The sequence below is a fragment of the Chenopodium album genome, chromosome 23 (genome assembly GCF_948465745.1).
Source record: "Chenopodium album chromosome 23, dcCheAlbu1.1, whole genome shotgun sequence".
In the NCBI taxonomy this organism is placed as follows: Eukaryota; Viridiplantae; Streptophyta; class Magnoliopsida; order Caryophyllales; family Amaranthaceae; genus Chenopodium; species Chenopodium album.
In genome coordinates, this window is record NC_137856.1 from 4,762,652 (window position 1) to 4,789,472 (window position 26,821).

A 26,821-nucleotide genomic window follows, 5' to 3' on the forward strand; every position below is an offset into this window, starting at 1 on the left:
TTTAATAGTTGTAAAACATTACCATAATGTTGCTTCAATTCTGTAAAACTTTTCATATCATTAATTCGTTGCCATTCTTGTTCGTCCCTCACACTTCTTAATAAACTCCCCAAAGTCTTCACAACAAGTGGGATGCCATGACATTTTTTAACAATAGACCTGCCAATTTCACAAAGACTCGGATATTTGCCTTCCTCACCATCCTTGAATGCCAGGTGCTTGAACATTGACCAACAAATTTCCATCGGAAGACTATCCAAATCATAAGACGATTCAAATGTTTGAGTGATAGAAGCAACCTTGGAGTTTCTTGTGGTGATCAAAATTATACTCCCCGGATTACCAACAGCTAGCACATCCTTTAGCTCTTTCCACTTTCTGAAATCCTCAACCCAGACATCATCCAACACTAGCAAGTACTTCTTCCCACTTAGCAAAGCATAAAGCTTGTTTAATAATGAATCATCTAGCTGTTGATTGGATGTGTCGTTACCACTCCTGTCTCTACAGTTCTTCAAAATGTCCTCGATGATCTTGGATATGCAAAATGTGTCCGAAACACAAACCCACAACTTAAGATCGAAGTGTTGGACATCATGATACACCAACTTAGCTAACGCAGTTTTTCCAATCCCACCCATCCCAACAATAGGAAGCACAGAGAGCTCACTAACATCACTAACACTACCCAATCTTCTTATAACATCTTGCTTAGCCTCATCTCTTCCAACAACATCAGGTACATGGACATATGAGCTTCTATCAAAAGTATCCCTGACGTCAGCAGTTGAGTACTCAATCGGATTCTCAGTCAAACCAAAATCATTTTTCTTAGCCACAATGTGTTCTAGCTGTTCACGAAGGTCTCGTATTTTGTGACTCACATGAAAAGAAAAAATGATGGGGTTTGAGGAGGAAAGATAGTACCTAAGCTTGCGGCGAAAACGACCTTCATTGACATGGCGTTGTAAAGCTTCAAAGGCGACTTCATCCAAGAGATCATCAATATCATAGACAACATGCTTGAGATCTCTTAGCCAAACTTTCATGGCTTCGTTTGAGTATTGCTTTTTTTCAGCATCATAGAGGACAGCACAAATAGCAGTGAGCTTATCGGCTATCTTATTGATATCTTTCTTAGCTGACTTGGCCGCTTTTAATTCATTTGAAACAGAGGAAATGGCAAGATCACCGGTAAAGGAAGCGATCTTACCAAGTATGGATTTAGCAATAGGCAAAATGATGGCTTCCGCCATTTTCAAAGTTGTGGGAAAAACAAGATTAGAAGAGAAGAAAACATGTGAAGATGAGTGAGCGTGAGGGTATACTACTGTAGAAGAGTAGTAATGCCCTTCGAATCTTAAGATGTGCTCGTAAAAAATGAGTGGTTAAGGCAACTCAAGTACAAATACCCTTAATTTGTTTTTATGTAATTTCTCCATTCAACAGTTGATAAGTCAATATTGCTTTATAAATTTTGTAAAATAATTGAAATCGCTCCAGCCTACCTTTGATAAGTCAACAGTGATTGCTCATAAATTTTATAAAATAGAATATTTTTTGCAAAAAATCAAGTGAGATTATTGTGATTTCAAAGTTTTAAGGGTGATACTCCTTATTATTCTTTTTTGGTGCACAGGAATAACTTGGGTTTTAATAATGGAAATTTTGACAATTACCACATTCTGTTATGGTAATTTTAGTAATTACCACCTTCTATTTTTTATTTTGAAAATTACCACCTTCTATTTTCAAAAAATCAAAAGTTACCACCTTCTTGCCCCCCAACTATCACGTGACGTCGTTTTGGGCCCATTCTTTCCCTTTCTTCCCTATTTCCCTCACATTTCTCATTTCTATTTGGATTCTCATCTCCCCTTTCAATTTTTCTCCCCCAAACCACCAATAAATGTTCGTTAATTTTGATTTGGAGGAGTGAATTGAAGTGTTTTTGATTGTTTGGGGGAAAAGAAGTGAAAGGGGGGATGAAAATCGAGTTAGGAATGAGAAATGTGAGGGAAATAGGGAGGAAAGGGAAAGAATGAGCCCAAAATAACGTCACGTGGTAGTTGAGGGGTAAGAAGGTGGTAACTTTTGATGTTTTTGAAAATAGAAGGTGGTAATTTTCAAAAAAAAAAATACAAGGTGCTAATTGCTAAAATGGATATAACAGAAGGTGGTAATTGTCAAATTTTCCTTTAATAATTGATTTAATTTATTATGGTACGCATCCTCCCTGTTTTCATATTTGACGCTTTACTAATAAGGTAAGATCATTTTTTTTGGTGCACATAACATAGCCTTTGAATACGCTTTCTTAGCCACAAGGCCCACAATGTGTTCTAGCTGTTCAGGTGAGACTAATACGGTTTTAAAAAGCCTTAACTAGGAGCACTGATCTCATCGCGTCAATTATGTACACAAAACCTCCATGTTTTCATTTTTGAAATACAAATACCATAAAAATGTTTTTGTTTATTATTCTCTAGATCTACCGCTGATCATAAGGGCCGGGATCCCTAACTCTTCACCTGCGCCTGTCATTTAGATACTACATTTGCTACAATAATGCAACAGAGAAGTGTATGTTGATATGTCACCCCCCAACAAAGATGGGTGCGCCTCTTTAAAGTTTAAGACAAAACAATTGCACATTCGATCAGGAGTTAAGCCAACTTTTATGTGAGTTATATCTTTAAGGTAATGGGCAGACTTCCATTTTGTATTCCCCACACCAAAAAGGCAAAAATCTGTAAGACGGTCCGTAGAGCTCCCACGTTCCTTCTAAGGACTGCAAAGGTTTTTCAGGTCCTCATCCTTGGCATACCAATTGGGTATTATCTTCGAAATATGAGGATAAAGGTCCTTGTAAGCATTTCTGATGGTTCCTTCAGCAACACCAGTAAAAAACTAAAAAGTGAATGAAGCAAGATAGATCGATGGAGTACAAGAGAATGTAAAAAGGTGTAACTGTGCAATAAACTTGTAATTAGCAAGCCAATTTATAGTTTCAAACAAGTAAAATTTACATTTGTAATTAAAATAAAATTGAAAATTGTGGCTGGAATTCCTAGTGACAACCTAAATTAAAACAGAGGATACAAAATTAGTGCAGTTAAGAGTTGAAACTCTACTGTTAAAGAGATACTGAAGAGAGCAAGCTGAAATTGATTGTATACCAACTAACAAACATGACAGCTTAGAAAAACGCTAACCGATGCAATTCATTTAATTCATTCAATGGCTTTGGTTTGGTGTAAAAGCAACACCGTCAAGGAAGAATGCTGGAATATGTCTTATGAGGGAGTAGTCCTCTCCACCTGGTACTGCAAATCTTTTTGATAGGTGTGGGCAATTCCCAATTCCAAGCTGTTGTAAAGAAGTGAGTTGACAAAGTGATTTGGGCAAACGTAACACATTTGGACAATTTGCCATTCCTATTATCCTAAGGGAAGTAAAACAATGAAAGCAATCCGGAAGATCCACCAAACTGGCACAATTCATGATAACAAAAGATTGAAGAGAAGCTGCAGCAGATTGAATGCCATTTGGTAGGCTTGCCATATTCACGTTGTAAATGCTCAATATTCGTAGGCCTTGAAGGCCTTCAAGGCTACATTGTTTCATATCTAAGTCTTCACAATCTTGTATATGTAATTGTCGAAGGCCAACAAGGTACTTCAGACTATTTGGAAGACTTGTCAATTTCGGACAATCATTGATCAGTAAAGTTCGGAGGGAATTGAGGTTCCCAATGGTATCGTTGTCCCACAAGGATATTAATCTCTTACATGAAATAAACGTCAAGGATTGTAAAGAGCTCAATTTAATGAATTTGGTGTCAACTAAGCTCTCTTGACACGTTGTCACCGTGAAATTCTTTAAGCTTTGCAATTGATGTATATCCCTTGGTAGCTCTTTTAATTGCTCACATCCTTGTATATCAAACATTTCCAAGTTCAACAGATCACATATTGTATTTGGAAGTGATTTGATGATTGGATTCCCTGACAAGCAAAGACATCTCAAATGCTTCAAATTTCCAATCGACTTTGGCAGCCCTTCAAACCATAGACTCGAAAATTCCAAGATGCGTAAGCAACTGAAATTGGATATAATATTCTCAAGGAAAGACGTACTTACGTACTGTTTCATTTCACAACCAAATCGGAATGTTCGAGCTTTCTTTGCTTTGAGAACCTTGATGGGAAATTCTTTATCTTTAAAAGTATCCAAATTAGCATCATCACCCCAAACAATATGCCTAGCAAAGTCCAAATCGGTCGACATCTTATCTGAAGTTACAACAGCTAATTCTCCCTCCAAAATGTTCACAGCCAAATCATGAAAAAGATAATGCATTTTACCCGCGCAGAATAAACCATGCATATGAATACATTCATCCAGCTCTATTAGGGACTTAGATGAGAGTTCTATTAAAGAAGAGTAGCCTAAGTCCTCAATATCTTCATTTCTTTGACCTGATGGCAACAAGCTAAGTGCGGTCCATATATATGGTATACAATAAGAATTAAGATCAGCATTCTTCATAAACAAAGACATGTAAGCAAAACATGGTTTCAAATCAGAAGATAGTTTATCGTAACTTAATTTTAAAAGTGGTAAGACATTACCATATTGCTGCTTCAATTCAGCAAAATTATCCATATTCTCAATACGTTTCCATTCTTGTTCATCCCTTATAACTCTTAGTAAACTCCCCAAAGTCTTTACCACAAGTGGGATGCCATGGCATTTGTTAACAATAGACCTTCCAATCTCACAAAGATTTGGATATTTATCTTCCTCGCCTTCCTTGAATGCCAAGTGCTTGAAAATTGACCAACAAACCTCTACAGGAAGACAATCTAAGTTATATGATTCAAATGTTTGAGTGATAGAAGCAACCTTGGAGTTTCTTGTGGTGATCAAAATTACACTTCCCGGATTACCAACAGCCAACACGTTTTTTAGTTCTACCCACATTGCAAAATCCTCTACCCAGACATCATCCAACACTAGCAAGTACTTCTTCCCACTCAACAAACTGTGGAGCTTTTTCACCAATATACTCATATCTTGGTTAGGAGTACAGTCACCAGTACCATCTTTCAGAATGTCCTCTATGATCTTGGATATGCGAAATGTGTCTGAAACACATACCCACAACTTAAGATCAAAGTGTTGGACATCATGATACACCAACTTAGCTAATGTAGTTTTTCCAATCCCACCCATCCCAACAATAGCAAGCACTGGGAGCTCACTAACATCATTGACACTTTCCAATCTTCTTATAACATCTTGCTTAGCCTCATCTCTTCCCACTACAGCCGATGTAAACACATAGGCACTTGCATCTAGAGGATCCCTGATACTATCCCTTGACAATTCAACTGGACGCTCAGTCAAGTTAAAATCATTCTTCTTATTCACTATGTTTTCTAGCGTTTCACGAAGGTCTTTTATTTTACGACTCAAATGAAAGCGTGAAATGATAGGATTGGAAGAGGAAAGATAGTACCTGAGCTGACGGCGAAAATGACCTTCATTAGCCTTGCATAGCAGAGCATCAAAGGCCACTTCATCCAAGAGATCATCAATAGCAGAGCATCTCTCAGCCAAAGTTTCATGGCCTTGTTGGTAAACTGCTTTTCTTCAGCATCATGAAGGACAGCATAAATAGCCTCCATTTTCTCAGCTATGATCTTGAGATCTTTCTTAGCAGACTTGGCCGGCAAACAAAGCAAGCTTTCCAAGTAATCGCAGCGTCGCCGGCAAACGAAGCAAGCTTTCCAAGTATGGATTTGGCTACTGGCAAAATGATTGCTTCCGCCATTTTTTTTGTGAAATGATATGAGAAAGATCAAGCTAATTGAGCAAGGTTTAGAGTGGGAGTGAGCTATTTTGCAGGTGTGTGTGAATTGTAAGCATTATACCCCAGCCAAAATTTAAACAATAATAAATTAATAGTAATAATAAATTAATTACAAGTGGCCACTTAAAAATTAAGGGTTTGTTTATTCTTGTACATGAGATAAAAGTAAGATTAGTGGGTGGATTTATTATGTAAAGTGGATACTTTTGGGTTAATGCATTCATGAAAAGGCAAATGGCTAGCATGGAGACATGTCGCACATGGTTTCACTTTCGATTTTGCCAAACAATTAACCTTATTCTAACGGCTACAACTTCAAGGACAAAAATAATTTTATTAAACATTGCTCTACAAATTAAAATCGATCATAATTTATCAATAAACAAGAAATAATTGTACAGATGTTTAAAATATGCTCGCTCCGTTTTTAAATACTTGCTTCACTTTTCTTTTCTGTCCGTTTTCAAATATATGCTCCATTTACTTTTTTAGAGAACTTTGACAATATTTAATTTATTTTTCACACTTAGTGGACCGAACATAATACTCTGTCTTCTCCTATTTTTCCACTACTTTTGCTTTTTACAATTTTCTTATTTCTCAATTATTCCACTACCTCCATATTTTATTACTTTTTCCAATTTCTCCTAAAACTCTGCACATGAAAAAATGGAGCAAGTATTTAAAAATAAATGGAGTACTTGCTAAATTATCTTTTTAATACAACGAATTGACTAGCTTGAAGTTTTGGGTGGTTGAATTTATGGAGGAAGTGAAAGTTCATGGAAATTTCAATTTGCAACAACTTCTCACAAAAGATAAGAAATAAATGGCCCCCAAAACGTTGATATTGCAAGTCTCATTTGGTAAGTGACCCACAAAACATTGATAGTATAAGTTTCAGCACGAAAATCAATGATATTTTTATTTAACATTTTTTACATGAAGTGTTAACTGATTAACTAGTGGTGAAATTTATGGAGTAATTCCCCCCCCCCCCCCCTTTTTTGGGTGGTATTTCTAAATAACTATCAAAATTGGTGTTTAGTTCAAAATATAGTGTTTTAAGAGGTGGTAAAATACGAATTTTTCTATTTTGTTTATAAAAAAAATTACAAATTATTCTATTTAAAAAGTAGATTTTGAGATGAGAGTTAGTATTATATACTCCTGAATCATGTACTCCATACCAATTGTGATAAGTCAAAATATATTCAAACGATAATAATATTTTTCATTTAGATAAGTCACAAAAGTTAGTCAAACAATATTGTGTAAATAGTGTGAAATCCCAAATAATACGACTAAAAAATACAGAGAAAGTATAAGATTCGATTTATGTTTACAACGTACATATTGGTATCTTTTGTCAACAAGGATCAACATATACTACCTACATTATTGATGTGAAATTTAATTGTGGCTACAATATTTTTTTTTTTTTTTCTTTTTTTGAAAGGTGTGGCTGCAATTCTTTGTGTCAACATTGAAGATTACTTAATAATAACAATGGCAGCTTATGAATTATGATTATATCATGTCATGTAAAAAACTAAAAATGATACTCCAATGATCTGAAGAAACAAAATACACAAATAGTGGGCTTAGAAACCGCAACCTTTTTTCAACGACTATGATTTGGAGTAAAAGTAACACCATCAAGCTCGAAATTGGCACAATGTGATATGATAGAGTAGTCTTCACCGTCTGGCACAGCACATCTTTCTGATAGGCTTGGACAACCAACGATGTAGAGCTTTTGTAGTGAAGTAAGGTGGCGAAATGAGTTGGGCAAACTCCACACATTAGGACAATCTCCTATTGAAACTTCTCGGAGAGAGGTAAAACCATGAAAGCAATCTGGAAGCTCCATCAAACTTCCACATTCTACAATAATGAGATATTGAAGAGAAGTTGCAGCCGATTGTATACTACTTGGGAGACTCGTCATTTTAACATTGTTGATGTATAATAGTCGGAGGCTTTGAAGACCTTCAAAGGCCTCTCTCTGATGGTTCAAATCTAACCCTTCACAACAATGTAGAAATAGTATTTGGAGGCCAACAAGGTACTTCATACTATTTGGAAGGCTTGTCAATTTTGGACAGTTTTCAATGTATAATCTTCGGAGGGAAGTTAGGTGACCAGTATTATCGTTGTCCCAAAATGATTTCAATCTTTTACATGAATCAAAGAACAAGTGTTGCAGAGAACTCAATTCATTGATCTCAACTAAGCTTACTTGACATGTTGTAACCTGAAAATTCTTTAAGTTCTGCAATTTATGTATATCCCTTGGTAGCTCTTTTAATTGCTCACATCTATGAATACGAAGTGTTTCTAAATTCAATAAATTGCATATTGTACTTGGTAGTGATTTGATGATAGGGTTATAAGACAAATCAAGATATCGCAAATGCTTCAAGTTCCCGATTGACTTTGGCAACTCTTCAAACCAAAGACTCCCAAACTCCAAGATACGTAAGCAGCTGAAATTAGATATAATTCCTTCAAGAAAGGACATACTCACATGTTGTTTCATTTCATAAACAAATCGAAATGTCCGGGCTTTCTTTGCATTGAGAAGCTTCATAGGAAATTCTGTATCTTTTAAATCTGAACTATTGTATCCCCAAACAATATGCCTAGCAAAGCTTATATCTGTCATCTTATCCAAAGTTACAACAGCCAATTCATCCTCCATAATGTATACGGCCAAATCATGCAAAAGATTATGTATTTTACTTTGGCAATAAATTCCATCAATACACAAACTCGGTTCTTCAAAAAGAGACTTTGATGCCAATTCCATGAAGTAAGAGTATCCATAGTCTTCAATTCCTTTGTACTTATTATCTGGAGGCAATAAACCAATTGCGCTCCAAATATATGGTACAACATTCGAATGAAGAATTGAATCCTTAAGAAATAATGAAGCATGAGCAAAACATGGTTTTAAGTGGGACGGAAGTTTAACATAACTTAACTTTAAAAGCTGCAAGACTTGATCATATTGTTGTTCTAGCTCCGCAAAACTATACATACTATCAACTCGTCTCCATTCTTGCTCATTTCTCTCATTTCTTAGCAAACTCCCCAAACTTTTTACAACAAGAGGGATGCCCCGGCATTTCTTATTGATAGACCAACCAATCTCATGAAGGTTGGGATATATGTCTTCTTCGCCATCCTTAAATGCTAACTGCTTGAAAATGGACCAACAAACATCTATCGGAAGACTGTCCAAGTCATATGACTCACATGTCTGAGTGATGGAAGCAACCTTGGAGCTTCTTGTGGTGATCAAAAGAACGCTCCCTGGATTCCCAACGGCCAACACGTTCTTTAGCCGTATCCACATTGCAATATCCTCAACCCAGACGTCATCCAACACAAGCAAGTACTTCTTCCCACCTAGCAAAACATGGAGCTTTTGTATTAATAGATCATCCAATTGTTGATTGGATGTATTGTCACTACTCCCGACTGCCCCGCTTTTCAGAATGTCCTCCATGATCTTTAGTATGTGAAACTTGTCCGAAACACATACCCATAGCTTAAGATCAAAGTGGTGGACATCATGATACACCAACTTAGCTAATGTAGTTTTTCCGATGCCACCCATTCCTACTATAGGAAGCACTGTGAGCTCACTAACATCGGTCACATCTATCAATATTCTTATAATATCTTGCTTAGCCATTTCTCTTCCCATAACATCTGATTCACACACATAGGCACATCCATCAAAGGGATCCCTAATACTATCCCTTGAGAATTCAACTGGACGCTCAGTCAAACCAAATTCATTTTTCTTATTTACTATGCTTTCTAGTGTTTCACGAAGATCTTTTACTTTGCGACTCAAATAGCAGTGAGCTTATCGGCTATCTTATTGATGTGTTTTTTAGCCGACTTGGCTGCTTTTATTTCTTCAGAAATAGAGGACATGGCAAGATCGCCAGTAAAGGAAGCTATCTTGCCAAGTATAGATTTAGCAATCGGTAATATGATTGCTTCCGCCATTTACACATTTATATTGTGAGAAAGAGGAAAACAAGAAAGTAGTAAAGACAAGAAATTATTTTAAGTCTAGCAAACACAAAAGGCGATGGAGTAGTTACGTGTACTATGCCAGTGGTTGAGGGCTTGACTTGAGGCAACCCAACTACCCAAGTATATTAAAATGTGGAAGACTGGAGGAAGCATATTGTCATACCTCATAGGAGGGTAAAAAGTCATTTTCCCTAATATACAAAATAAATAGAACAAATAAAGACTAGTAAATTCTCTCTTTATAATTAGACAAGTCAACCCTTGATAATTCAATAAAGAATGCTTAATTTTTGTAATTTATGGGAAAAAAAGTCAGCAGAATAACTCTTGGTGCATAACACGTACTTCCTCCGTTTTTATTTAGTTGCAACACACCCTTTCGGCACGCATTTCAAAGAAAATATTAGACTAGGTAAACGGATAAATAATTTACAAAATTTTACCACCTATAAGAAAAATGGATAAGTTGCTACAGTTTAAATTTCATAGCTTAATTCATTCGTTTACCTAGTTTAACTACCCGTTTACAAAGCATGATAAAAGGTGTGTTCCAAGTAAAAAAAACAGAAGAAGTATTTGTTTTGAAACAACTAGGATGGCTAAGTTGCAAATATTAACATGAGTATAAAGTACCATCAAGTATGTAAATAGTATCTCCTTCCTCTCTTCAAACCCTAGCCTCCATTGTTGAATTTTAAAGGGGCTTTAATCGGTTTTAGCCGGTGAAAAGCCCCAAAATTCTTGTTTCTTTAAAAAAAATTAGGTTATATAATAATGTTTTCTCCTTTGGGAAAGAAATTTTTCTCCCTCGAAAAAAAGAGTTTTCGATCTCATCTTTCGAAAGATAAGGGTTTTTCGACCTCTTTCGAAAGCAATGTTTATCTCCTCTTTTCGAATGAGTAATTTCTTGGTTTTGAATCCATGATATTAGATCTAACGGATTGTCGTGAAATTATTTTGTTAGCGAAAAAGTTATTAAGTTTTCGAATAAGACGGATGAATCAGAAGGAAAACATCCTCACGGCTACAAAGGATCATTAGATTGTCTCTTCAACAAGGCAATATTTTCCAGCTACATAAGCGGAAAGTATTTTACAGTGCAAGATTTACTCGACGATCATAGCTTAGTTTTATAAAGGAAAATTTTATTTGATTCAATATCTTATGTATTTGTTAGCGTCGAATCTCTATTGTAAATGTCGTATGACTTTTGATTAATGAAATATTTTTGCTATTAAAATTAAAAAAAAAAAAAAAAAAAAAAAAAAAAAAAAAAAACATTATTAAATGTTGTAGTTGTATAAATATTTTTCTAATGGTACAAATAAGTATGTAAATTGTACATCAAATATTATACCAATGTGAGATGTAATAGTGCTATAAGACAATCTATAATCTAAAAGTATAATATACATGCATAATAGTACACAAAATGTTTCACTATCTGTAAGTTTGTAACCATAAAAAGTACGAGTACCGTTATAGATGTCAAATGGCTATTTTACCCTCATATTTACAAAGAAAAAATATAAGCGCATATGGACTCGACGCAACGAAATTCCACCAGCAACTTAGTTGTACGTAGCGCTATCTATTTTTTTGTGGTGCCCTCAAAAAAAAAATCTATTTTTTTGTGGAATAAACTAAAAACGGTCAGTTACAGACCCAAAGAGATACATATCACTTATAAATAGACTTTAAGAGATTCATATCATTTGCAAACCGGTTATTTGGAACCAAAAATTGACCCAAACTGTTTTTAGTTATTCTGAAACCAAACTAAATCAAGACGCATCATGTTTACACGTCTTAGTATTGTACGGGGAAACAAACTAACTGACGTGACCCAAAACTGATTCAAGCTCAATATGTTTTTATCTACCCGATTTGAACCCGAGAAAGTCACTTTAACTAGTTTCAACTTGTGATTTGTTAACGTCATTTTAATAAAATGGCTCGATTTTGAGAGTTCGTGACAAAAACACAAATCAATTGAGGTAATCATGTTAATTCATTCTTTAATACTCCATAACATTCAAACCATCATGTCAACCTTTTGCGTTTTAGCAAATGACTTTTACCAATTGATAGTAAACCCAAATTGCTAGCCTTTATATATACCTCGCAAACACAATTCGTCATTTATATAGGAAAATTACACACAAGTAAATAAGTTACTAGTACCCATGCGAAAGTCGTATGACTTTACGCATATATATGTTTCACTACTCTCTTAAACTTTATACGTTAGTATTCTAGCTAATTACTCAAGAGTAGAGCTGTCAATTCGGGTAAATGGGTCGGGTTTGTGTGGATCGGGTCATCTCAGGGCGGGTCACTACGGGTTAATGTCAGGACCTATGTGGGTCGGGTTCGGGTTGGGTCATGCTTGAGTCGGATCACGTCGGGTCATACCTCTTTTCGGGTTCGAGTCGGGTTAAGGTCGGGTCAATAAAAGGCCGGGTTACATTCGGGTCGGGTGAAAAACAAGTCGGGTTAAATTCGGGTTTTTACGGGTTTAAATGAGTTAGGGTCGTGTTCGGGTTCGAGTCGGGTTCAGTTCAAGTCAATTATTTTCGGGTTATAATCAGGTCGGGTCATTATCGGGTTTGAGTCGAATTCGGTTCAAGTCAATAATTTACGGGACATAATCAAGTCGGGTCATTATCGGGTTTGAGTCGGGTTCTATTTAAGTCAATAATTTGCGGGTTATAATAATCAAGTAGGTTCATGTTTGAATTCGGGTATCAAATATTGGATCAATAGGGTTTAAGTTTGATATCAGGTCGGGTCATATTCGGTCCACTTACATTTTTTTTAATTTTTTTTTTTAATTTATTTAAAACTCCAAATCAAATTACGTAATTTAAAACATTTTCTAAAAAAATATTAAACAGACAAGTGAATAATAAAATTTGAATTCCCTTAAAAAAAATAATAATAATAATAAAAAGATAAGTTAAGTAAGATGAGAAAGACCTGCTATTGTCTGGGTCCCGTGTATTTTTTATATTTTTGTTTAAATTTTTTTTTTTTGGCTGCTGTCTAGTTCAGTTTTTCTTTGACGAGGATTATGTAAAAGATAAGTCAAGTAAGATGAGAAAGGCCACTTTTGTTTTATAATTGGAATCCATGTTAATAAATTGAAAGAAAGCCTGAAACTTAATAGTCAATACGGAGTACTCTTTTTATCCTAAAAATTCCTAAATTCTAAAATTTGGGTTAGTAATAGGTCGAGTTTAAATTCGGGTCGGGTCAATAACAAGTCGGGTTGAATTTGGGTCGGGTCAATAACAAGTCGGGTTAATTTCGGGTCGGGTTTAAATTCAAGTCAGGTTAGGAACGGGTCGGGTTGAACTCGGGTCGGGTTGAATTCGGGTTTTGACGGGTTAAAACGGGTTTGGGTCATTCTCGGGTTCGATTTAGGTCAATAATTTACGGGTCACATTCGGGTCGGGTCCTCTCTAGGTCGGTTCATGGTCGGGTTCGGGTCTCAAATACTCGAGTCAACTCGGGTCTAGGATTGGTTTCAGGTCGGGTTCGGGTCACCATTTTTTTTGGGTTCAGACGGGTTAGGGTTCGGGTCGAGTTGGGGTCGGTATTTCGGGTCGGGTCAACTTTTGACAGCTCTACTCAAGAGCATGAAGTATACTAAACTTTTTACGTTACTACTTAAATTATTAGATAGCCATCAAGCGCGATTACAAGGACATATTTTCTCTGCTTTTCCTCTGATCCTGAACTGATTATTAACCAAACTAATTAATAGGAAATTAAAATGACTGTTGTACCTTATGACTGAATAACATATTGTAGTGATTTTTTGGAAATTACATTAAGCTTACTCCTTGTGATGATTTGAAAGGGCAGTAGTTCATCCTTCACAATTAATGCCAAAAATATTCACAAGTTATTCATAGTCCTATATATTGAAGATTTGAAATTGTGGCTGCAATTGCTAGTGTCAACAGGATATTTTAAATTTTTAATAGTACTAACAATTAAACATGGTGACTCAAATATTAGTGATCCATAACAAATTATTGTAAATCATGTCTATCATATCTAAGAGTTTACCTATTCAAACACACCCACTAGTATGTATGTGTTCTTAAATTCTCATGTTTATCAGTAGGGAAGTATAATCTCGTTCCGCCCAAAAACTTTAACACAATAACTCAAACGTTCTTAAAAGTACAAACAAACAATCAAATAAACAAAGTACAATTAAAAAAAAATTAAAACAAAAAAAAAGTTTGTTACATGTAAAACCCTCACTTTAAGAGTAAGGTAAAACCATGTAACTCCTATAAAGCATTTAAAAGATAGATACATAGCTTCAATCATTATATCATACAGAAGAACGACTTAGACATATATATGCCCTTGAGGCCTTGAGTATTCAAATAAATATGAGCCATTAACAATCAGACCAATACTTTCTAGTTTCTCCAACAGCAAAACAGTGGTCCCAAAAATCTGTAAAACAAATAATTGCAAAAAAATCAACAACACATAATAGTTACAGAGTGTACTCTTAGAAATAATAAAAATCATTAATTTGTAATTCTTCCCTCTTTTCCTTTGCCGTTAGTTATACTTAGGTATATAGTAGAAATTATTATGTCAAAAAAGTTAAAATTAAAATGAATTTAGAGGTAATCAAATACTAACCAAAGATGAGACAACAATAGAATATAAAATCAAAATTAGTGAGATAGAAGTTCAGACCTTTTTGGTTAGGAGTAAATGTGACGCCATCAAGCACGAATGTGGGAATTTGTTTTATGAGAGAGTAGTCTTCCCCATCTGGTACAGCACATCTTATTGATAGGTTTGGGCATCCCTTAATTAAGAGCTTTTGTAGAGAATTGATCTGGCTAATACATTTGGGCAAACCCAACACATTTCGACAATCTTCAATTTTAAATTGCTGGAGAGAGGTAAAACAATGTAACCATTCTGGAAGCTCCACCAAACCTTCACAATCTCCAATACCCGGAGAAGTTGCAGCAGATTGTATGTCATTTGGAAGTGTATGGGATGATATCCGGGCATGACCGATATCTTGCGAAAGCACGTGACCAGATCACGAGAAGACGCCGATATGTTACAGAACGAGGACATGTCGGCCTGCCGCAATTTAACACGTGGCAACAGAAACTCGACACTTGGCGCGAAAGGTTGTGCATGGGTGAAAGCCACCTGTCAAGGTAGATTACTATAAATAAGTAGGTAAGACCTCATTAAGGGGGACAATTTTTGAATGACTCTCTCTCTCTAATCTCTCTCTACTTTCTTTCTCTTACTTGTCTTCTCTTCTCAAATACTTTCTGACTTTATCATCGGAGTGGTTATCCCCGGATCACCCCGGGGTTAGCTAACCTCTTCTCATTGTGTAGGTTCTCAGCTTGCCGATAGGGGTATCAGAATCTCAGTTCCGAGTTCCTGGAGGAGTTGGGATCAGACAGAAACAATTTGGCGCTAGAAGGAGGGGCTGTTGATCACTTCTATCGCCTAAGAACCTCACACAAAATATATACACAACAACAATAATCATGGCCGGAAACAATTTAAACAATGGGATACCAGAAGGACAACCCCAGGTGGAAATAGTGGATGAAACCCATACCCTAGAGGGTAATCAGTTCCATATGCCGATAACCCCCCCTGCAGGAGGAAGGGAGGCAGAGGATCCTATGGCGGCATTTACTCCAGATGAATTGGAAACAGCCGCAAGGGTGATGAGTGCAATGAGCAAGAAGAGAAAGGAGGCTGAGGCAGCACGGGCTGAAAGAGAAGCTGCCCAGGCCGATAGAGGAACATCGCACCATCATCAGGAGGAACAACACAATCAGCTGGAGAACTCGTCAAGGAGACCCCGACATGAGTCGCCAGTAAGGACGCATACAACATCACGGCAAGATGAGCAATCCTCGAGCCGTGTTGCGAGTACTAGAACTTGGCAGCAAAGAAGCTCACAAGTGGCAGGTCAAGCAGTACGCACGGTAGTGCAGCTAAGGGCATCCCCATTTGCCCAGCACATCTTAGAACAACCAATGGAGAAAGTGAAAATGCCGACTTGTAGATATGATGGAAGAGGGGATCCGGCAAGATTTATAACGTCTTATGAGGGACACATGATGCTGTACACAAACTCAGATGCAGTTTGGTGTAAGGTCTTTCCGACAACTTTGATTGGGGCTGCAGCCGATTGGTTTAACAACCTTGAAGTTGGATCAGTAGATAGCTTTGAAAGACTGACTGAGATGTTTGTAGGGCAATATGTCAGTAACAGCGTGAGGCAGAAAACTTCTGGAGAGTTGATGGCTGTGGAGCAGAAATCAGATGAATCTTTGAGGGATTACATCAGGAGATTTAATAATGAAGCAAACACTATTCCGAAGTTACAACAGGAGATAGCTGTGATGGCTCTGATGGATGGATTAGTTGATTCAGATTTCAAAAGGTATCTTACAAGGAAGAGTCTGCCGACATTGGCGGCAGCGTTCAGCAAAGCTCACGATTACATAAAGAGTGAGGAGCTGTTGAAGACGAGTAGCAGGCATATGGTGGTAGGAAAGGGGCAAATTCAAAATGAGGGGACCTCGTCTGGAGGGAGCAGGCCGAGAACTCCTGCCTCGGGAAGGGGAGGAGGAAGCCGGCAAGATACCAGACCGACAAGGCTGCCAATGAGATACAGCACCTATACCCCCCTGAATACACCAAGGGCTGCAATCTACTCAGTGAATCAGAACAGAGAAGATTGGTCAAGGCCGATTCCCATGAAAGCAAGGTCGAGGGACATGAAGAAGTACTGTATGTTCCATAGGGATGTGGGGCATTATACAGAAGAGTGTACCCAATTGAAGGACAACATCGAGGAGTTGGTCAGGAGGGGGCACCTAACACAATACCGGTTGAATACCGGTAGAAATCAACAACCGGCACAGGCCGTTGAGAGGCAACAAATAGAAGCAAGGCCTGAAAGAGCTCAAGGAAGAATAGTCCGACAAAAGGACGCAGGAATACCATCGTTATCTACGAGAAGGGTAGATGTGATAACGGGAGGACCGATTCACGGAGGAACGATTAGTGGGGCAAAGAAGCATTTAACGGAGCACCGGCATCTGGTTTGTGCTTTGGATGTAGATAATCGCCCTCGGCCGGCATCAATACCACAAGTTGTGTTTACGGAAGAAGATGCACGAGGTGTAGTGTTCCCACATGACGATCCGTTAGTCTTGATAATCAAGATAAATGGTGCCGACATCAAAAGGGTGCTGGTAGATGGAGGCAGTTCAGCAAATGTTTTGTTTGTTCAAGCTTTTAATGAGATGAATATCGGGAGGCAATACCTGAAACCGGTGTCGTATCCAGTAATCGGGTTTAATGGATCAACTGTGAGGCCGGAGGGGAGTATTGTGTTGCCTGTAAGGATGGGTGATGGACCACAAGCAAGAGATGTGATGGCAGAGTTTCTGGTGGTGGATGTCAAGTCGGCGTATAACGCAATTATCGGCAGACCGATAATTCATGACATGCAGGCTGTTGTATCAACCTACCACTTGGCAATAGCCTATGTGTCAAACTTGGGAGCTGTGGAGAAGGTGTATGGAGGCCAGGTTATGTCAAAAGCCTGTTATGTCACAGCTTTAAAGAACCCCGTTGGTAGTGCCACAGTTCCATGCAACCCAACAAGGGAAGATGAACCGACAGTGTAAGATTTGACAATGAAAAACTTTGACGCAAGACCTGAAGAAACACCACGGCCGTTGCCGGGCGGAGAAACCGTCCAAATTGAATTGCAGCCAGGCGACCCCAGTAGAACAGTGAAAGTTGGGGCAGATATGGATGTGGAGACCAGATGCAACCTGATAAGTTTATTGCGCGAGAACGCCGACGTCTTTGCGTTCTCGGCCAGTGAGATGCCAGGCATACATCCTGAGGTAATGGAACATAAGCTGAATGTTGATAGAAAGTTTAGGCCGATAAGGCAGAAGAAGCGTAATTTCTCGACTGAGAAGATAGAAGCAATCCAGGCCGAGGTGAATAAACTCTTAGCAGCAGGGTTTATAGAACCCTGTACATATCCCGAATGGTTGGCAAATGTAGTAATGGTGAGGAAGCCGACAGGGAAATGGCGAATGTGCGTGGATTTTACAGATTTGAATAAGGCCTGCCCTAAGGATTGCTATCCATTACCCCGGATAGATAGGTTGGTAGATTCGACCTCTGGTCATGCCATGCTTAGTTTTCTGGATGCATTCTCGGGATATCACCAGGTCAGCATGCATAAGGCCGACAGAAATAAAACGGCCTTTATAACGGATGTAGGTGTGTACTGTTATAAGGCAATGCCCTTTGGGCTGAAAAATGCAGGGGCAACCTATCAGAAGTTGGTGGATAAGATTTTTGAGAAACAGAAAGGGCGGAATGTTGAGGTGTATGTGGATGATACGATAGTAAAGAGTAAGAACAAAGAAGACCATATAGCCGATTTGAGGGAGACATTCGAAACCTTGAGAAAATATCAAATGAAGTTGAATCCAGAGAAGTGTGTCTTTGGGGTGAGATCAGGGAAGTTTTTAGGTTTCATGGTTAGTGAACGGGGGATAGATGCAAATCCCGATAAGGTAAATGCGGTGCTTCAAATGAAACAACCAAGAACCATTCGTGATATACAGAGGTTAACGGGCAGGATGGCAGGGCTAACAAGATTTATCAGCAAATCAGCTGATAAAGCACTCCCGTTTTTTATGGTGCTGAGAAAGAATAAGGCATTCGAGTGGGGAAAAGAACAAAGTGATGCCTTAGAAGTAGTGAGGAATCATCTTAAATCTCTTCCCACAATTGCTAGGCCTGAGAAGGGAGAAGTGTTACAATTATACATCTCAGCATCACCAAAAACAATAGCGGCCGTTTTGTTGGTAGAAAGGAAGAGGCAACAACAACCGATTTACTTTGTCAGCCATGTCTTGAATGCAGCAGAACGCAGATACCCAGTGATAGAGAAAATGGCTTTAGCTGTACTGGTAGCAGCTAGGAAGTTAAGACCTTACTTTGATGCACATCCGATAGAAGTACTCACCAATCATCCCCTAGAGAAGTCACTGCGAAAAATGGATACGTCTGGTAGACTACTGACATGGGCAGTAGAGTTATCGGAGTATGAAATAAGTTACAGGCCTAGGACGTCAATTAAGGCTCAAGCGTTATCAGATTTTATTGTTGAAACCACATACACGGATGAAGAAGAGGAGTTGGGAACATGGCAGGTATCAGTTGATGGATCAGCCGCAGCAACGGGGGCAGGGGCCGGAGTTGTGATAACGACTCCAGATGGAAAAATATTTGAATACGCCATGAAATTTAAATTCAAGGCAACAAACAATGAGGCCGAGTACGAAGCTGCGGTAGCTGGAATGCAGCTGTCGATAGCGGCAGAGGCAAAACGGTTAGTTTTGACAACTGACTCCCAGCTGGTATCAAGCCAGTTTAGTGGGGAGTACGAAACTCGAGAGCCAGCAATGGTAAAGTATTTAGATAAGATGAAGCAATTGGCAGCTCAGTTGCAATACTTCGAGATCAAACTGGTTCCGAGATTAAAAAATGCTCAAGCGGATGCACTAGCAAGATTGGCAAGTTCAAGCTTCAATGACTTGGAAAGAACGGTTATGGTTGAGATTTTAAAGCAGAGAAGCATAGATGAGATGCCGGCAGATGTCAATTGTGTTGAAGTGGAGGATCAGTGGTATGATAAAATACTGGCATACATCGTTCATGGTGTAGGACCAACCGATAAAGGGGAGCTGAGAAGGTTACAGAAGGATAGTGTGTGGTTCGTTATGTACCAAGGCCAGTTATACAAAAGGGGATTTTCATTGCCGTTGCAAAGGTGCATAACGGGTTTTGAATCCACAAGATTAGTAGAAGAATTGCACGAGGGAAGTTGTGGTAATCACCTCGGAGCAAGAGCTTTGTCCAGAGAGGCAATGAGAAGGGGATACTACTGGCCGACAATGATTGCAGATGCGACGGCTTATGTTAAAAAATGCGAAAAGTGTCAAAAGTTTGCTCCAATTATCAACTTGCCCCCAAATGATCTGACTCCGATGTTGAATCCAGTCCCCTTTGCCCAATGGGGAATGGATATAGTAGGCCCGTTCCCATCAGCAACAGGTGGAAGAAAATATCTGATAGTGGGAATTGATTACTTCACTAAGTGGATAGAAGCAGAACCAGTAGCGAAGATAACGGCATCGGAAGTGAAAAAATTTATATGGAAAAGCATTTTCACGAGGTTCGGACTGCCGATGGCGATGGTTTTTGATCATGGAACTCAATTTGACTGTAAGCCAGTCAAAGATCTCTTAATGATGTATAAGGTAAAATTTGCTTATGCAGCAGTATGCCACCCACAGTCTAACGGCCAAGCAGAAGCAGCAAATAAGCAGATAATAACGGCAATTAAGAAAAAGATCGAAGACGCAAAAGGTTTATGGGCAGATTTGATACCAGAAATATTATGGGCCAACAGGACAACAATGAGAGAAGCCACAGGTGAGTCCCCTTACACTCTAGTTTTCGGAACGGAGGCAGTCATACCAGCAGAAGTCGGGTTGCCGACATTCCGAATTCAGCATTATTGTGCAGATCAAAATGATTTACTCCTACGGCAACAGTTAGATTTCTTGCCAGAGCTAAGAGAAAAAGCGGCAGTTAAGTCAGCTGCCTTTAAAGAAAGAATGTCACGGGCCTACAACAGAAAAGTATCATATAGGCCGTTAAGCAAAGGAGATCTAGTCTTACGAAGAACCGCAGCAACCGGTAAGGGAAATGAAGACGGGAAGCTGACTGCAAACTGGGAAGGGCCTTATCGAATAAGAGATGTCGTCATCCAAGGGTCATTTTATCTGGAAACCCCGGATGGGATACCTCTAAAAAATGTATGGAACTCCGCTGTATTGAAAAAATACTATGTGTAATGAACAAATCCTTATTTTTTGAAACTGATATCGAAAAAGATATCGGTAATGAATGAAGAAGTATTCAGACAATACGCATTGAAATAGGCATCCTCCATTTAACAAAACATCGTTAAGTGGGATGGACAGCTAAAAACCGCTTCCATGAAGATAACAGTTATACAACCTGATCAGTTGTATATGTTAACTCATGAGGTTGCTGGTTCAAAATATAAATACCGGCCAAATCAATTCGAGTATACGCCGACATGAGGCGTAGCTCAGAAAATGATCGCCGAGAGGGTACCTAACTGGCTATAACAACACAGCAGTAGGTGACCAGTGTTATAATCTGAACCAGCAATAACCGTTCGCTTTCATGTTCGCAGCTCAGTGTGCATAGCTCTAGCGTGAACTATGTACACTGGGGGGCACGAGGAATGATATGGCGTTCAAATGCGTTGTGATATCCATAGTATGCTGATAAGTTTTTAAAATATGCTAGTAATTTTTATATGCAATTTCTCGAGCCAGGTTTTAGATCTGGTATCTCCGGAAGCTGGCGTCTTTAAAAAGGTTTCTAACTGGAAGTTTTCTGATTTCAGACAAAGCATTAGGTAAGTAACTATTGTTTGCAATTTTTTATGCGTTGAAAACTAGCAAGGCGAGGCAACATGATTATCATAACCTTGTTTAAAAACAGGCAAACTAGAAAATGATAACTAAAGAGTAACACAGTTATGATAAAAGTATAGAATTTTGAAGGCAAACGGCAGACGGTAAAAATAAAAATAAGTTTACACAACAGATAAAATTAACAGCCGACAGGCATCACCACAAAAGAGGGGTATATGCCGATAAAACAGCACTGTCAAAACATGTTCATACATACAAAAACAATAAAAGAGTTACGACTGGTAAGGCCCAATGATACAAGACCCACAAGAGGATGTCGGTGATGACTGCCCGCCCCTTTAAGATTGAGCATTCTCAGGCACAGGGGAATCTAAAATGCTGGGATTGCTAGGGCCGTCATCAACAGTTGGCGCCAGGTTATACAAGTCCTCATCAGAAAATTGCTGCGCCTCAAAGCCAGAAGGGATCTTGTAGGCTTCCTCGCCGAAAGCTTTTTCAATTTTCGCCCAATCATCCTTCTTCCAACCGACGGCGTGAGCAATACATCTCTGAGCAGCGGTCCAACCTCCATCAAAACGATCTTGGAGCTTGGAGCAGAACTCATCAGAGGCTAGATAACGGCCGACCGCTCTCCGACGAATACCAGGTTTGTCGGCTTCCATTTTTTGAACCTTTTCTTCAAGGCTCTTAATTTTAATCCTGGCATCCCGGAGATCTTTTTCAACTGAGGGGAGCCGCTCAACGACCTTGTTTTTCTCAGTGATCTGAGTCTTTAAACTTTGCACCTCTAGCTCGAGGTTGGCAACCCTCTCAGCCTTGATCTTCAGCTCCGACATCTCTCTGTCGTCTTTCTCTTTTATTTTCCTTAAGTCATCCAAAGCTTTTTCAGCATTTTTGATGACTTCTTGCATAGCACTTTCGCTGGCGGAGGCTTGATGATGCTTCTCCTGATAGTAACGATACATCTCAACCAGCTCTGTGCCGGACATGACGGCCTACAGAAATGTATATACGTGAAAATAGGAAAGCCGAGAACGCTACATAAAGATATATATAAAGAAATAAAGTAATAACATATATACGTACCTTCATCATGTTGTGCATGTGAACAGCAGCAAGGGGGCCGATTGGACCAGCAGGTCTGTCCATTGGCAGTGTCAAATTGCTCAACAACCGATAACCGAGATTCCCACCTTGCATTGGGTCATCGGTTATCATAGATTCGTTCCGGCCGACATCCATGGCAGGTTGCCAACGGTCGCCGGAATGGCCGGGAGGGACAGCAAACTCCTTCAGAACTTCATCTGGAAACCTTCCAGAAACACGTTCAATCCATTGATTGGACCGATAAGTCAAGGCTGGGATGCTAGAATCCGACCCAACCGTTGTAGGAGCAATTACGGTGGTTGCCTGAGGTAGACGGGGAGATTCAGCAGAAGTGAGATCTTCGACCTCGATACCCTGAATAACCTTCTTCACAACGGCCTCAGGGCTTTTAGCTTTGTTAGCAGTCGGGGTCTTTTCAGACACCGACTGGTCTTTCTTCTTCTCGGGCGCCGATTGCTCCCTTTTCTTTTCGGCTCGCCCTTCAGGTTGCCTGGGGCTGGAGATCGCAATGCCGCCTCGCCGATTGGCTAGAGGTGTTAGTTTTCTTTTCTTGGTATTTTCATCGGCCATGATCTCAGCTCTTCTCTTGGCACTAATGGCTGGAGCACGCCCGCAAACGGAAGCAAGAGTATCGTAGGGGTCGGAAGCTTTGGGGCAGCGCCTGATAACCCTTGTCCCGTCAGCAGATAGGCCGAGTTGTCTGTTATCCAACTTATCAATACCTGGTGAAAAGGAGTGTAAATTCAATCAGTTAAATGCGAATATATATAAAAAAAAATATAATAATAATAAAAGGGAAAAGAAGGTAGCACCAAACAAGTAGGCTACGCCGTTTTCATTATGAAAAAAGAAAATGAATAATTAGTGAATAAGAATAATAAAGCCAAGAAGGATAAGCTATACCATGCTGGTCAGTCCAATAAAGACCGACACGAGAAAGCGGCGCGTTGCCCAGAATGTAACTCACATTCGGCACCCACACCGCAGGAATAAGACGAACCTTGCCGTCACCTTCATCATGTTCAGAGATGTCAAAGTAATTGACAGCCCTCTCTTCATGTTTCCCGAGATCTCTCTCGGGGACTGAATCAAAGTGGGGATGAGGCTTGAAAAAAGTTCTCCTCAAAGGAAAATCCTCTAGGACTGACATGAAGAAAAACTTATCCTTCCAACCTTTGCAGCTAGATAATTTAGGATGGACGGTATATTTATGAGGTAGGGTATATAAAGACCACCACCCATCTGATTGACCATCTCTCTTTAGGGTAATAAGCCGCCTGAATACATTAAGGGTTAGAGGGAAGTTCCGATATAGCATAACCCAAACTGTAGCGATAACGGCACGAATGGTTTGAGGGGTTAACTAGACCAGGAAAACGTTCCAAGCCTTCAAGATTTTAGCAACAAAGGGATGTAGAGGAAAGCGGAGGCCGAAATCCAAATGCTTCATATAAACAGCAACGGAACCAGCTGGACAATCCAACACTGAAGCTCCAGATGGAGGGAGAGACAACTCATACCCATCAGGTAAGTTAAAGAACTTTTTCGCACGACGACAATAGTCCTTTGTAATTGCCGTTTTCCTAAAAGCTTCACTTATCTTTTCCTTTGCTACTTTTCCGCCGCTGGCAAGGACCATAGGTCGTCGGAACTCAGCCCTATCAGTCTCAGAATTATACCCCTCGTCCAGATTCTCTTCCTGGATAACCTCAGCCGTTAAATCAACAATGTTATCCCTACTCTCATTATTTACACTGTCTTCCTGAGCGTCGTCATCTCTTAAAACTGAGTTGACGGCAGAATCATGAACAGGAGATGACGGACCTTCTTCAGGTGTCAAAGGGATATCGTCCTCAAGTTCTTCTTCAGAAGAACTTACAACCTGACCTTTTCCAGGTCTTTTGCTAGATTCCGCTGCCTTGGTGGCCTCAGCTGCTTTGGCGGCCTCAGCGGCTTCACGGGCGGCGGCTCGGGGTTGATAACTTGTACTCTTTACCCTTGGCATAGTGTTTATACCTATATTGCCAACGTTAGTGCCGTATTGATTAAAATATCGTCTCCCAGTAAAGCTGCGTAAGTGATAACGGACATTAACAGGCTCAACATCAAGAATTTCGGTATCGGCAGGGATATCAGGGTTAGTAGGGTGAAGGGCACTTTCACGGTGGGCAATGGTCCTATGTATCATAAAAGCGCGTTTTTCTTCTTCAGAAGATAACGTCTCAAAAGGATAGTCAATATTATCAGAAAGGGAAGACGAATTACCCTGATTACTACCGGTTTCTTTGCCTAAAGATTGCCTAATTAAACGACGCCTAGCAGTACTAAGGTTAGGAAAATTCTCTTCAACACTATCTTCAGACATTTAATTGAATATAAGAAAATAAAAAAAAAGGCATGAAAAATCAGAGGTTAGGGTACAAAAATACCTTCGATGAAAATCGCGGATTTGACGCCTCTAACTGATAAGGAAACGACGAAGAAAGAGAAGATACGCCTGAGGAGACGGAATGCACAAACCGAACGCGAAGAAGATAAGAAAGGAAAGAACTTTGGTCGGTAACTTAAACTTTTTCGACAGGAAAAAAAAAACTAGGAAAAAATGCGAAGTAATGAGGAAATGGCGGAATTTTGATCTAAAGAGAAGAAACTGAAAGGCCAATTGAAGTGAAAGGCGGTTCAGAGATCTGACGGCTGTTAATTGACAAGCTTTTTCAAAAAGCAGCGGCAGGATTTGTGACACGTGTAAAAATTTTCCCGCCCAAGCAAACAAAAAAAAAAGAGAGAAGAAAAACGGTTACACTACCATAACGTCCACTTTGCACTGAGCTGACCTTGTATGTTATCAGCATACAAGGTCACTTGGGGAGGAAAACGGAGTTTTTCGCTCCCAGGTTCTTTATAATGAGCTGACCTTGTATGTTATCAGCATACAAGGTCACATGGGGAGGAAAACGGAGTTTTTCGCTCCCAGGTTCTTTATGATGAGCTGACCTTGTATGTTATCAAGCATACAAGGTCACTTGGGGAGGAAAACGGAGTTTTTCGCTCCCAGGTTCTTTATAATGAGCTGACCTTGTATGTTATCAAGCATACAAGGTCACTTGGGGAGGAAAACGGAGTTTTTCGCTCCCAGGTTCTTTATAATGAGCTGACCTTGTATGATATCAGCATACAAGGTCACTTGGGGAGGAAAACGGAGTTTTTCGCTCCCAGGTTCTTTATAATGAGCTGACCTTGTATGATATCAGCATACAAGGTCACTTGGGGAGGAAAACGGAGTTTTTCGCTCCCAGGTTCTTTATAATGAGCTGACCTTGTATGTTATCAAGCATACAAGGTCACTTGGGGAGGAAAACGGAGTTTTTCGCTCCCAGGTTCTTTAATAAAACTTACCCTCTGCCGAATTAATAACAAAAAGTACTGAAAGTAGCAAATTAAAATGACACTTCTCAGCAAAAGAACATAGAGCTTGAAAATATATGAATATGTAGAAACTAATTTGCCTAGATACAGGCCAAGCGATTACAATGAATTTTGACAAACGACAACATTATTAATGAAACTTTATTAATACACAGTACTTAACAGAGTGCAAGAAACGTTATTACAACAAAATTTCCAATTTAGGGAAGAGTCTGAAGAATGAGATGTGGAACCCAAAGTTTGTTCTGTTACGTTCAGCATGTCTCCCATGATTAACTGAGCACGATGATGAATGATCATACGTCCTCACTTGGGGGGCTAATTGTATGGGATGATATCCGGGCATGACCGATATCTTGCGAAAGCACGTGACCAGATCACGAGAAGACGCCGATATGTTACAGAACGAGGACATGTCGGCCTGCCGCAATTTAACACGTGGCAACAGAAACTCGACACTTGGCGCGAAAGGTTGTGCATGGGTGAAAGCCACCTGTCAAGGTAGATTACTATAAATAAGTAGGTAAGACCTCATTAAGGGGGACAATTTTTGAATGACTCTCTCTCTCTAATCTCTCTCTACTTTCTTTCTCTTACTTGTCTTCTCTTCTCAAATACTTTCTGACTTTATCATCGGAGTGGTTATCCCCGGATCACCCCGGGGTTAGCTAACCTCTTCTCATTGTGTAGGTTCTCAGCTTGCCGATAGGGGTATCAGAATCTCAGTTCCGAGTTCCTGGAGGAGTTGGGA

The 26,821-nt window shown here is 39.3% G+C and overlaps 5 protein-coding genes across 5 annotated transcripts; 2 read left to right on the forward strand and 3 right to left on the reverse strand.

Moving 5' to 3' along the window:
- Nucleotides 1-18: 18 nt before the first annotated feature.
- On the reverse strand, nucleotides 19-1,256 carry LOC145606892 (putative disease resistance protein RGA3). Its single transcript, XM_081662731.1, has 2 exons — nucleotides 160-1,256; nucleotides 19-40 (listed from the first exon to the last, which is right to left on the reverse strand). The coding sequence occupies exons 1-2, from the start codon at nucleotides 1,254-1,256 to the stop codon at nucleotides 19-21; spliced, it is 1,119 nt and encodes a 372-aa protein (XP_081518857.1).
- A 1,981-nt stretch (nucleotides 1,257-3,237) lies between these two features.
- Nucleotides 3,238-5,839, reverse strand: LOC145606893 (putative disease resistance protein RGA3). The gene is made up of 2 exons (XM_081662732.1): nucleotides 5,731-5,839; nucleotides 3,238-5,648 (listed from the first exon to the last, which is right to left on the reverse strand). The coding sequence occupies exons 1-2, from the start codon at nucleotides 5,837-5,839 to the stop codon at nucleotides 3,238-3,240; spliced, it is 2,520 nt and encodes an 839-aa protein (XP_081518858.1).
- A 1,663-nt stretch (nucleotides 5,840-7,502) lies between these two features.
- Nucleotides 7,503-9,581, reverse strand: LOC145606894 (putative disease resistance protein RGA1). The gene has a single exon (XM_081662733.1). The coding sequence runs from the start codon at nucleotides 9,579-9,581 to the stop codon at nucleotides 7,503-7,505; it is 2,079 nt and encodes a 692-aa protein (XP_081518859.1).
- Nucleotides 9,582-16,203: 6,622 nt separating this feature from the next.
- On the forward strand, nucleotides 16,204-17,658 carry LOC145606895 (uncharacterized). Its single transcript, XM_081662734.1, has one exon. The coding sequence runs from the start codon at nucleotides 16,204-16,206 to the stop codon at nucleotides 17,656-17,658; it is 1,455 nt and encodes a 484-aa protein (XP_081518860.1).
- Nucleotides 17,659-17,667: 9 nt separating this feature from the next.
- LOC145606896 (uncharacterized) lies at nucleotides 17,668-20,922 on the forward strand. Its single transcript, XM_081662735.1, has 5 exons — nucleotides 17,668-18,152; nucleotides 18,795-19,164; nucleotides 19,213-19,575; nucleotides 19,633-20,237; nucleotides 20,475-20,922. The coding sequence occupies exons 1-5, from the start codon at nucleotides 17,668-17,670 to the stop codon at nucleotides 20,920-20,922; spliced, it is 2,271 nt and encodes a 756-aa protein (XP_081518861.1).
- The last annotated feature ends 5,899 nt before the right edge of the window (nucleotides 20,923-26,821 follow it).

Bases quoted from the DNA above. Each gene is read 5' to 3' on its own strand.
- LOC145606892 (XM_081662731.1), bottom strand. From the start codon at position 1,256: ATGGCGGAAGCCATCATTTTGCCTATTGCTAAATCCATACTTGGTAAG. The intron at 41-159 runs GTCTATTGTTAA...AAAGTTTTACAG, and splicing joins AGTCTTTGTGAAATTGGCAG to AATTGAAGCAACATTATGGT.
- LOC145606893 (XM_081662732.1), bottom strand. From the start codon at position 5,839: ATGGCGGAAGCAATCATTTTGCCAGTAGCCAAATCCATACTTGGAAAG. The intron at 5,649-5,730 runs GTCTGCTAAGAA...GAAGAAAAGCAG, and splicing joins TTGCTTTGTTTGCCGGCCAA to TTTACCAACAAGGCCATGAA.
- LOC145606894 (XM_081662733.1), bottom strand. From the start codon at position 9,581: ATGGCTAAGCAAGATATTATAAGAATATTGATAGATGTGACCGATGTT.
- LOC145606895 (XM_081662734.1), top strand. From the start codon at position 16,204: ATGTTTGTAGGGCAATATGTCAGTAACAGCGTGAGGCAGAAAACTTCT.
- LOC145606896 (XM_081662735.1), top strand. From the start codon at position 17,668: ATGAAAAACTTTGACGCAAGACCTGAAGAAACACCACGGCCGTTGCCG. The intron at 18,153-18,794 runs GTTGGTAGATTC...CACAATTGCTAG, and splicing joins CCATTACCCCGGATAGATAG to GCCTGAGAAGGGAGAAGTGT. The intron at 20,238-20,474 runs GTTCGGACTGCC...ATGGGCCAACAG, and splicing joins TGGAAAAGCATTTTCACGAG to GACAACAATGAGAGAAGCCA.